The 12,640-nt window shown below is 41.4% G+C and overlaps 1 protein-coding gene across 1 annotated transcript; it reads left to right on the forward strand.

The window, feature by feature from the left end:
* Positions 1 to 8,662: 8,662 nt before the first annotated feature.
* On the forward strand, positions 8,663 to 9,725 carry LOC113037491 (putative transmembrane protein INAFM2). Its single transcript, XM_026194637.1, has one exon. The coding sequence runs from the start codon at positions 8,931 to 8,933 to the stop codon at positions 9,492 to 9,494; it is 564 nt and encodes a 187-aa protein (XP_026050422.1). The 5' UTR covers positions 8,663 to 8,930; the 3' UTR covers positions 9,495 to 9,725.
* The last annotated feature ends 2,915 nt before the right edge of the window (positions 9,726 to 12,640 follow it).

Genomic DNA, 12,640 nt, shown 5'->3' on the forward strand with positions numbered 1-12,640 from the left:
CTGAGGATTTTAAACCAATACTTGGGTTAATTGATTGTTTCAGGTTCGTACTCTTCTCTGATTCACAGTTTTGAAATGATTTTCAGAAACTCAGATTTTCCTGTTTCAGCAGTTTTCAGTCAAATCTTTGGGAGAGATCTCTTTGCTTTGATTCTTTCTCTGCTGAACTTTGTTTGTTTGCTTTACTGCATTTCTTTGAATGCTGAAGTGTTGATGTTATTAATGTGAACATCAATAAAGTCCCAGCTGATCCCTGAAAACTGACTTCTGATTTCAAATCACGTGACATCGATAAAACTGAACTTTTAACTGATGATGTTTGAAATGTGAATCAATCTAAAAGCTTGTGTGTGTGTGGATGCGTGTATACCATGTTTAGATATCTTATGGGGACCAAATGCCCATCCCCAGAAGTTTGAAGGCATGTTTGAGGCTCAAAATATGGTTTTAGTGTCAGGGTTACAGTTAGGTTATGGTTAGGTTTAGGCATTCATTTTAGGCTACATCCACACTAGCCTGAATAGATTTGAAAACGGCGTTTTCATCTGAAAACGCTCCGCGTCCACCCTTGCGTTTTCAGTTGTTTTCAAAGAGTTGCACGTCCACACTAAAACGGCCGAAAACGCTGACGTTGCAGCGTGAAACGCAAGACAACTCGACCTGCGTCATTTCCCTCTGCCGTTTACTTACATACTTGCTCTTTTCCTTGGGGAAAACGCCGTCTCAGTGTGGACGGGAGGCCAAATAGGAGAGAAAACGATGCGTTTTCAAACAAAAATGCAGTAGTGTGGACGTAGCCTTAGATGGTTAGGGTAAGCGCTTAGGAAAAGGGTTATGTCAACTAGATCTTCCCACAGGATATGAAAACAAGTGTGTGTGTTTGTATGTGTGTGAAAAACAATTTTTATATGTATATATATATATATATATATATATATATATATATATATATATATATTAGGGGTGCAACGATATTCGTATCGTATTGAACCGTTCGATACAGTGCTTTCGGTTCGGTACGCATATGTATCGAACAATATATATTTTTTAATTTATTTTATCAACTTTCCTTCTGACAATGCTGTCTGTGTTGAGCGCTCAGTGAATCTGCGTTTGACTACTCCGCCTAGGCTGCACTGTCGAGCACAGATCCACTGAGCTCCACCCACATGCATTCAATCAAGCTAGCGAGACAGAAGCTAAGCTTATTGCAACATGGCAACTGCCTCAGTGCCTCCTGAAGTTGAACCTCCTCCACCGTCATTGAAATCTGGTGTTTGGAACTTTTTTGGCTTTCGTGTGAAGTATGACCCTGATGGTAAGCACGTTGTGGACAAAACTACAACAGTATGTCGGATGTGCCACGCCATGGTTAATTACATCGGTGGGAACACAACAAATATGAATGCACATTTACGCCGACATCACCCTAGTGCAAAGACGAGTGAAGGCAGACCAAAACAACAACAAACACACATGCTACAAACTTTGCCGGAGTCATTTAGACAGCCGTTAGCGCACGATTCTAAGAGGGCAAAAGAAATCGACAGGGCAATTGCTATTTTTATTGCTGTCGACATGCGAACCTTTTCTGTTGTAGAAAACACCGGGTTTTGGGAAATGCTGAGAGTACTTGAGCCCCGTTACAGTATTCCTTCACGAACCCATTTCACCGATATCGCAGTTCCTGCTTTGTACAAGGAGACAAAAGCTAAATTAGAGACGGCAGTGTCAGCAGCACCCGCTGTTGCTCTGACCTCAGACGGCTGGACGTCAAGAGCTACGCAGAGCTACCTCGCTGTCACCGCACATTACATTGATCCGGAATGGCAGATGAAAAACTGTGTTTTGCAGACACTCCTGGTCGAAAGTCACGCCACTGACGACTTAGCCAAAGGTCTCTCTGAAGCTGTGGAAGACTGGAAGTTAGTGTGACCAAATTTGACAATACCTGTAACTACTGACAATGCTAAGAACATAGTTAATGCTGTCACAGCTGCTGGGCTGGGGCCACAAATCGGATGTTTTACACATACAATTAATATAGCTGCTCAGAAAGGAATGGCAGTGCAGAAGGTTTCCCATCTCCTAGCAAAGATGAGAAGAATTGTCTCCTTCTTTCACAGAAGCACAACAGGATGCAATGTGTTTATGAAAAAACAGCAACTGCTGCAGCTTATTGGAAAAAAACTAATTCAAGATGTTCCAACTAGGTGGAACTCCTCTCATGATATGATGGAAAGATACCTTGAACAGCAAGCTGCAGTGTATGCTGCTATGGCCGACAATACTGTGAAGAAGAGTATGAAGAACATTCAGAATCTAACTCAGGAAGAACATGCACTGGCTGAAAATCTTGTTACAGTCATGAAAACCCTAAAAACTGTGACAGTCATGATGTGTGAAGCGTCATCTCCAACAGCATCCATGATCCTGCCACTTAAAATGAACATCCTGAACTCTATGGCGCAGTCTGGTGATGATAGCCCAGCAGTGAGAGATGTAAAAAAAAACATCAGGGAGGACCTGGAGAAGAGATACGCTGATCCTGCCCTTCAGAATTACCTACACAAGTGCACAGCTTTAGATCCTCGATTCAAGTCCCTGCGACACTTGGATAATGTCACTCAGCTGAGAGTCTACGGAGCACTCACCACAGAACTTGTCTTGAGCATTGAACAAGTAGGCATTCTTTTTTTTATTTTTGAAATTTTATTTAGCTACTGCTTGATTTATAAATATTATTTAAACAAATACAATTAACAGTTTGGTTGTTTATATTTCCTCAGGACCAAGCCGCAGGCACCACAGAAACTGCGACCTCCGCAGAGACTCAAGCAGCAAACTCTTCAGATTCCCCATCAGCATCTCCACCAGAGAAAAAGTCAGCCATGAAGGAGTTGTTTGGAGAACTGTTCATGTCACAGGACCCAAGGACCAGGTCTGCAGCCGAAGTGGCAGAGGAGGAAATTAACTTGTACAGGTTAGCAGACTGCATTCCCACAGATGATAACCCACTGAGATGGTGGAAGGAACATCACAGCTTGTACCCTCATCTTTCCAAGTTGGCACAGTGTTACTTGGTTGTACCTGGAACCTCTGTCCCAAGTGAGAGGGTGTTTTCCACAGCAGGTGACATTGTCACAGCAAGCAGATCTGTACTGTCAGCAGAACATGTGGACATCCTAATTTTTCTGAAGAAGAACATGGAAATTGAGTAAACTATGTTTTGGTTTGTATTTAACAGGACCGTTTATTTAAGTTGTTTATGCTGTATATGCAGCTAAGTGCTAGCACTCCAGAAGATGAGTGTTAGGGGAGGTCCGTTAAAGAGTGATTCATTTTATGGGTACCTGATTTGTTATATATGCTGCTGAGAATATACCCCAGAAGAAGGGTATAGAATAGCTTTTATTTGTATTTATTTTTTATTCTTTACATGGTGGGTTTTTTTTTTGTTTGTTTGTTTTACATGGTGCCAAGTCTGCACAACAGAAAATATGTGAAGTATAGCTTTACCAGATTTAAGTTTTCATGTGTTTTCTGTACACTATAGAACATGGTTCTAAAAAAAAATTTTCATGCCAGGGATTGGGTGTGTTTGTTTTATATTCTGCCAAGAATAGAAAATACCGTCAGGGATTCCCAAACAATGCAGAACTGTATGTGGTTGATACCTTGTTTTTAGAACATTTCAAATGTTTAAAAATATATTTAGGAAGGCCTTTCTGTGCAATACATTTTTATTTAAGTTGTTTTTGTTGTATATGCAGCTAAGTGCTAGCACTCCAGAAGATGAGTGTGAGGTGAGGTCCATCAGAGAGTGGTTCATTTTATGGGGACCTGATATGTTCAATATGCTCCTGAGAATTTACCCCAGAAGAAGGGTATAGCATAGCTTTTATTTTGGAAAAGGACATTTCTCTGAAATAAACTCGTTTCCAAACTCTTTTATTCTTTTATTATTTTGTTGTTTCAGCAACATTTCATTTAAAAACTGTATTTTTGAGTTAAAATATATATTTATAATCTTAATAAATTACAAATTAAAAAAGGCATGAACATTTTTTGTATCGAAGAAATATCGAACCGTGACACCAAAGTATCGAACCGAACCGAACCGTGAATTTTGTGTATCGTTGCACCCCTAATATATATATATATATTTGCAAGCCCTGTATCTGATTGAGGAATCACTCATCTTTGGAAAAGAGAGTTTATTACAGAGAAATGTCTCTTTCCAAAATAAAAGCTATACTATACGCTTCTTCTGGGCTATATTCTCAGCAGCATATTAAACATATCAGGTCCCCATAAAGAGACTCATGTGCTAGTACGGCAGTGGCCTCTGTCTGTGCAGAACAAAATACAAAGAACTAAATCACACAAGGCTCCTTTAAAAAAATGTGGAAGTGTTACATACATGTTTATAAACACTTACATTCCACAGAAATCTCAGCTCACTTGCAATACTGGAGCACACAGACGATCTCGCAGCTTATCCCTTGCATAGAGAAAATGGCCGCTCCACGCTGCACATACAGGTCCTTTGCATCATACATTTAAGAAATACATCATCTTGTTAAAATACTGACGTTTTGTCACTGCACTACAATTATAACAATATGTTTCAATGAGTTATGTGCATATTTAACAATTCCTTACCAACAATTTAACTCCTTCACAACATTCCCGTTCCACATCCCCACAACGAAAAGAAAAGTAAACAGGAAGTCCCAAGATGCATTTCTTGTTAAGTTTTTTTGGAAAACTGCAGTTAACCCTTAAGCACTGCCCCCCCCCCCCAGTGACCACAATATGCAACTACACAAACCTATAAAATTATCAGCTTCAAATGCACACAACATGCCGATAACCAAAGAAATAGCACAAGCAATAACATTAAATTACCCAATAACACTCTTGTCTTACCATACATGGAAACAAAGAAACAACATTTTAAGAACCCTTTTTGAACCTTAAATGGATATTTGGTTAACTGAAATGGAAAATATTATTATTCATTTACCACTAGGCTACATTAGATTTATATTTTAAATAAGACAAAATTTGGAATTTACAGCAGTAAAATTATTGTATCTCTACAGTTTAAAAATGTAATAAGCTTTGCCCCTGCACAGAGTGGATAGTGAAACAAATGGAATCATCATAAATACATTATTTCATATTTATTACTTCCCCCTCCTCATTGCTTTATTATTGTAGCTCTAGTAATAAATAATAATGTAAGGATTCTGGATGAGCACCATGATGCCCATAGTATATACAGTATTCTGAAGAAGGTCTAAAATGTCACTGTGTGTGCGTGCATGTGTGTGTTTTATTTAGATGGATTTACTCATGATATAACATTGTCCAGACATACCGGGTAAGGACATGAGGAGGAAACAGTAGGAGCTGTGTGAGGCTACTAAAGGCAGTGCTATAACATTTTTCTGTCATCATTTTATTATAGATTAAGTGCAAGAGTTGTTAGGTGTGGATAATTAGATTATAGTTTATTGCAATAGCAAGTTGTGCCTTGTTCTCAGATAGACAGCAAGTGGAGAGTGATATATGAAATGATGGGATGGAAGGAAGAAGAGAAGCAAAGAGTGATTCACAGGCAGAGCCTAAATTATTTCTCACAGTTTTTTGTTACCTTATGGTTCCAAGCGCTGTCACCAATCTTTGCATTTTGTTATTATCTCATGACACTTGTTTAAGCAGCTACCATCTCTCCTATGGACTTTTTAATGTCTACAGTCTCAGATCAACACAGCCCTGCCCTTCCTATATTAGATTCTTGATGAATGTGTGTTGTTGTTATTCAGCCTGGTTCAATGTGCCCCTTTTTAACTTTGAGCACCCGCCCCTTTAAACGTCTCTGCACGGCCCTGCTCTCCTCCCTGTGTCACAAGCAGCAGGCGCACCTCGCAAGCGAAGGGCGCCCTTACTCCCAGCAAACGGGCGATAGAAAACCGATCGGTGCTTATGCCATTCCCAATATGCGCTGGCTGACGTCGGGGCAGCATGAGTACAAGCATTTTTTTTTTTTTTTTGCCGATGCCGGTGATGCCGAACTGAGGATAAAACACAGAAAAACATGAAGGAGATTTCCTTTGCCTGTGATTAGCAGATGACCCTAAAAATATTCTGCAGTAGATCAAAAACGAAAGAAAACCATTAATCAGCATATGAACATTACCTGATGCTGCTGAAGCAGAGCAAAGTTACAGAGGTTTTAGACACAGCAAAGCGTTTTGCAATTTTGCATAATTTTAAAAAGTTTCAATTTGTTCAGTAGCCTACTGAACAGCAGAAATGAGGCTTTCTTGTCGAAGTAAAAGGGGAAAAAACAGCGGCCGACAGCTCTGTAAACAACTTGCGTGTAATAAGTAGAGATGGACCGATCTGATATTACCTATCGGTATCGGTCCGATACTGACCTAAATTACTGGATCGGATATCGGAGAAAAATAAAAAAATGTAATCCGATCCATTAAATATCAGGAAAGCACCTCACAAAACTTGCAACTCACCTCGGAATGTTAGCACGTCGGCGCAGTATGCATCACGTGATAGAGCGGCTGTGGCATGCGGGACCTGTCGGTGGTCTGGATAGCATGTGGAGCTTCGCTAGCAGCCCGGCATTTCATCTCCAACAAAGTTATAGAAGTTATAGAAGTAAAGCAAGTGTGTAAGTCCATCTCTGAATGTTTGTAAAGCATTCCGCTTAACAAACGATATATGGAGCGACTGCCTCTTCTTGCTGCTACTTCAATCATGAAACTGCTTAATGATCAGCTGATCGGCTTTTCTGTGGCGAGTCCGTCTCTCTTGTTTGTTTTTGGCCCACTTTGTACCAGAAAGAGGAAACCAGCGGCTGAAGAACAGCAGCACGTTTAAGCTTGATAAGCTGTTGTTAGAATTTATTTAATATTACTTGTACACCAGGATCTTTTTCTACGTAGCTGACGCTGGTAACTGTGCAGGGGCGGATCTAGCAAAGTTTAGCAAGGGGGGCCGATAGGGCATTAACAGGGAAAAGGGGGCACAAAGACATACTTTTCTTTCTTATTCTCATTTAAAATGTCTAGCTTTTAATAAATAATTATCTGACACCCAAAGTTTTAATTTGATGTAAAATGAATAGAAGTCCATTACTGTATATACTAATTATTAAGTCTAATATATATATATACCCTAGTAAGCTATAATACTTTTTCCTTTGGGAAGGTACCATCTGTGCAGTCTGCAATTTTGTTGAAGAAAGATGTTGAATCTATTTAATATTTTAATATTTTGAAAAATAATTGATTTCTGTGCATTTTTTTCACACTGCATCAAATTAAGGTTGATTACGTCGATTAAGCATCATGAGGTGGAGCGTGAGGGGTGGTTCCCTATTTTTTATTTATTTATTTTTGTTGTTGCTGGGAGTTGGAACCCTATTAGTTAGGTTGCTTAATATTTACGCTAAGTACTCTTTAAAATACCAGAATAGGGAGGATGGTGTAGGTTTGAGTTTATTAGATTGATCAGTATTGCTGAACTATGAAATATATTTTTTTGCATACAGGTATAACAGAATAGCTTTAGTGTAGTTGTTGTTTTAAACTTGAGTATGAACTTATACAAAATGCAGCAAGATATTTAAAAAAACAGTTTTGTTGATTAAAACACACTATATCGGATTAATATCGGTATCGGCAGATATCCAAATTTATGATATCGGTATCGGTATCGGACATAAAAAAGTGGTATCTGCCATCTCTAGTAATAAGCAAGCGAATAATGCAGAAAACAGAGATTTTTAGATGTGAAACTGTTCTTGAAGTACAGGGAGAGAGAGAGAGAGCTCTGCGTGAAGTGTGATTTTATCATGGTGGAATCAAAAAAGAAAAAGAATTCATGACGATGTTTATGTGAAGCGAAATGTGAAGCATAGTTTGGATGTTCTTTTGCTGCTGGTTCAGTCAATATTGTTTGGAGAGAGATAAAACCTGCAGCTTCAGAATCTAGCGCAAAAAGGACGTAAACACAAAGCACGGACCCGCCGAAACATCAAAATCAGTGAGCTGTCGGCTTTCAGCCCCGACCGTGTCCGTGCCGTCGGATGAGAAAGGCGACATTTCACTGATTCTGATCCATCGGTGGTCCTCACTTTGTGTTTACATCTTTGTACAGAATCCGTGTACCTGCTCTCATTTACAGTTTTAGCTGTTTGGTGGTTGTTGAAATTTTGTGACGTTTAACCTGAGGACAAAATAAATTTATACTTAAAAATCGACTCAGGATTTCAATGAATCGATATCACGTTATCCAAGCTAGAATTTTAATCGATAAATCGATAATCAAAACCCACCCCTAGTTCCAGTCTCTGTGGGAATGAAACCTGTGTGTTTATTTTGCAGCATGAGGTCATCTGTGCCTGACAGTTTGCGGAAATGAGGACTAAACGATGCCGTGCTCTGATTGGTTCAATCTGTCCTTCTGAGCGGCTTGCTCCTGCAGCTGGTACCTGCTGAGAGGCTCAACCTGAGCATGTGCATTGTGGGTGTATCTGATTGGAGGAATTTGATTTTCTGTTGCTATCCATTTATTATTTTTTCTACTTTAGTAAAATCTTTTTTCTTTTCTTGTCCTTTTTAAAAATTTATTTTAGTTTTTGGTCACAGCAAACAATCAGGAGCAAAACTCAAACTTTATTTTCAAACTCGCTTTGAATGATCGTGCTTTTATTTTGGAGGCGTGACCATAGTTTCCGGTTCGTGCTGACCCGGTTCAGCTTGACAGAGTGGATTTAAAGCTGCGGATCCAGCTGTGGGTCCAGCTGTGGATGACGGAGGGACCTGTGCACTCTGCAGGCTCTGCCTGACCTCACGCACTCACACGAGCACACACCTCCTGCTCCTCCGGCTGCCACCATGCGGGAACCCCGCAGCTGGACCCGGAGGTTCGTGCCTGCGGCCCGCGGCAGACCGGTCACCTACACTGGGGAGAAGAAGGCGCAGCTGGCGGCCAGCGCCAACCGGAAGTGGGTTAGGCTGGCCACAGTGGCGGCGTACGTGCTGAGCGTGTCCGTGGCCGCCGTGGTGCTCGCGGTGTACTACAGCCTCATCTGGAGACCCGGGCAGAGCCTGGATCGGAACGGGAGCCCCGGGGCCGAGCACAGCCGGGGAAAGCCCTCCGAGTGTGACGTCGATACGGACGGTGACGCCACTGATAACAGATCGATAGCTGATCGTTTACTTGCTGACGGTCACGCACCCGTCACCGCTCTGAGCGCGGAGGTGTCTCCGGTCCTCGCCCCCGGACCCACCGGACCTCCCGGGCAGGGCTCCATCTCTCCGGCCGCCGTCACCGCGGAGGATCCGTCCAACCTGCCGACCCACCACGCCGCCCGACACCGGGAGCCAGCGCCCTCCGCCAGTTGGCCGGAGGCGGACTCCTCCGGGTCCGGGTCCGAGGACTTTACTGGATACCAGTGAAGGCTTTCACAATAAAAGCTCCTGTGGACGCTGAGAGAAGTCTTCCATCGGTCCAGTTATTGATCCGAGCGCGATGATTTATGACTTAATTTTATTGATTATTGTTCAGTTTGTGTTTCTCTGAGCTGCTCATTAAAGGAGCATTTCTACAATAAACGAGTTTCTGTACACCTCAGGTGCTCCTTTTCTGTCACATGATCACACCTGAGACAGGTACTCCTGAGAAGCTGATTGAGATCATGCTGCTTATTTGCTGTTCTTGTGAGTGGGGTCAAAGTTCAGACTACAGAGGCTTCAAGCTGAAGCTGTGTTGGATAAATGTGTTATTATAAATGAGAACGGTGAGGCACGCTGAGCAAATATCAAACATTTAAAAATTCAATGACAAGCTCGTCTCACACAGGTGAGCTCAGGTTTCTACTCCACACGAAGACTCGTCACCAGAGAGCTGAGAACATTTAATCCACGCTGTAAACCCAGGTTAAACCTTTAATCCCTCTGAGTTTTTAGTTGTTCCCTTATCCTCCCTGTTCCCTCCCTGAATAATCCATCTGGGGTTCCAGAACTGAGAGCAGCAGCTGATGTATTTAACAAACACGAGAATCTTTTCTTACATTAAAAGGAAAAAAAATCCTGTATCGTTTATGAATAATGAAAACTACAAAATTAAAATGAGTTCCAGAAAAGTTGGGATGCTTTTAAAATGTAAACAAAAACAGAATCTCATATTTTACTTTTACCTATTAAAAAAAACATCAAATATTTAAAGTGAGTAAATGAAAAACATGAGCTCACACTGTCACACACACATACACACACTCACACACGGACTGTCACACACACTATCACACATGCACACATACACACTCACACACACACACTATCATACACAGACACACTGTGAATGAAATGTGTATATTTGTACAAATCGTTGTATTTTGTTGTTTTTTTTACATTCATGAAAGTGAAACTTTTTTGGTTTTGGATTTTTTATATATCATCCCTGATGGGTCTAAAAACCAGCTTCATAAATGATTGTCTGTTTGTTTGTGAAATCTGATCATTTGCCCCATCAAAACCAAGAAACCTCTGTGTGGCAGCCATCTTTGTTTGGGTCAAGAGAGCAAACAGAATCTGAAGGTTTGTGATTGTCGTCACAAAGCCGAGGATTCAAAGCAGAGATACGCCGTCAGATTCCCGAGCTCCTGGAATTTGATGTGGAGACAGACTTGCTGTTTGACAGGAAGTAGGAGAGGCCGCACACTTCCATGCCTCAGTTAATGACCTGAAAATCCTGTTTACTGCTTCCTGTTTGCAGGACTGAGATAAATAAATCTGCATTTATCAGAATACCACCGTGTGACTTCAGTTTCCACAGCCGTCAGAGCTCAGCATGGATGGCTAATCACAGATTGATTAATGTAATTGATTAGAAATAATTTAAAACCTGTTGACAGGAAATAAACAGAGACAGCATTTGTAACTAATGAAGGGTTTGTCTTTCAGCACTGTTTTCCTCTAATTTAGCCCTTCAGTCTCTGAGCTGAGGAGACCAGCTACTGCACGTTGAAGCCAGATGCTGGAAAGAATTAAAAAATATTTAACAAAATTATTAGAAAGGAAAAACTTAAAGAGACATTGAAAAACATACACGTGCTCCTCAAACACTCGATGTGAGATGATGTGCTTCCAATAATTTTATTAAATAGTTTTTAGTTCTTACTACAGAGGGGTGGCCTCACTTATTCGATTCATTCAGAAATATTATTATTATCATCATTTATCAGTACATATCCATAATTTTATATCTATGTATACAAACATAGCTGATACTTGTGAGACATAATCAGAGGTGGAAGCATCACAGCAGATGCCTTTGTGTCAAAGTAACTGAGGCTTAGTGTGTTTGCCACTAAACGCTTTCCCTGTATCTTAAAGAGAAACTCAACAGAGTGTCACCTGGCAGAAAGTTGTCAATATATGCAGCAGGTTCAGCTTTTTCAAGGTTACTCAGTAGTCTGGCGTTATTATGAACGACGCAAGTGCGGTTCTGTAAGGTCAAGCAATGCATGATTGATCCAAAATGTTTGGGAGTGGGGGAATCAACCACTGATCTCAGCACAGCTATAGTCAGAGGCAGAATACCAGGGCGGTGGCTGCGATAAAGCCAGTTAGGCTGGATGTAGACTGGTGTACTGGTATACAATATATACAGAATAACAATACTGTCCTTAACGTTTATACTCTCTATGAAACTTCTGAAAATGAGGAGGACTATCTTGGTAGGCTGGTTCTTATTTCTCATTTATTCTAGATAACAGTACTATTTAGTGCACATGTTTTGGGTGATTTTAATGCTGTCAAACTTTCTCTTTCTTGACTCTACCAAGCCTCAGCAATTGCCACTGTCCTCTTCTCCAGGGCAGGTGTCTCAGGCTCCGCTCATGGGGAAGACGAGGAAGCCAGTGAAGGTGCTGAGCCGACCTTGGTCAAAGATGCTGCTGTTTTTCAAGAGGGTGATCCAGAGGCGGTCATCCTGTTCCAGGATCAGTGTCATGCCATTGGAGGTGCTGCTGTGTGGTCCCACCGTGTCCTGGACTGCAAACATGTTCTCGCCGTTCTTCATCAGAGCTGCATGCATGGACTTGGAGTTTCCAGTCAGCCCGGTGAAGTGGATGTAGTACAGTCCTTTGATGGGGGCAGAGAAGATGCCTGCAGTCATAGAGAAGGGATAAATGCCTTAAAATACTTCTTAATAGGGCATGTGGTACTTCAAATGAAACAAACCGCACACTCCCTGTATGATCCGATCTCTGCTTTTACCCTGAGCTGACCAGGTGTGTCGGACCTGTGTTGGCGTTGTAGCCATTGCCGTTGTTTGTTGTCACCTTCTCAAACACGAGCCTGGTGTCGGTGTCATGCGGCCCCTAAAATCTCCATTCCAAGCTGGTGTTTATAAGCGAGGTTTGATGCAGGTTAGCTCTCTCTGTTCACCTCAGTCTTCAGCTTTGTATTTACTGGGAAGGGGTGCCGACGTGATCTCCGCCCACTCAGATGTTTCAGGTCACTCTGACAGTTTTATCCTTTGGGTTTTGTGTCCTTTCAGAGACGTTTTTACAAATGAAACGGACTTGTGAATTCGACCA

The sequence above is a fragment of the Astatotilapia calliptera genome, chromosome 15 (genome assembly GCF_900246225.1).
Source record: "Astatotilapia calliptera chromosome 15, fAstCal1.2, whole genome shotgun sequence".
Lineage (NCBI taxonomy): Eukaryota > Metazoa > Chordata > Actinopteri > Cichliformes > Cichlidae > Astatotilapia > Astatotilapia calliptera.

Bases quoted from the DNA above. Each gene is read 5' to 3' on its own strand.
- LOC113037491 (XM_026194637.1), top strand. From the start codon at position 8,931: ATGCGGGAACCCCGCAGCTGGACCCGGAGGTTCGTGCCTGCGGCCCGC.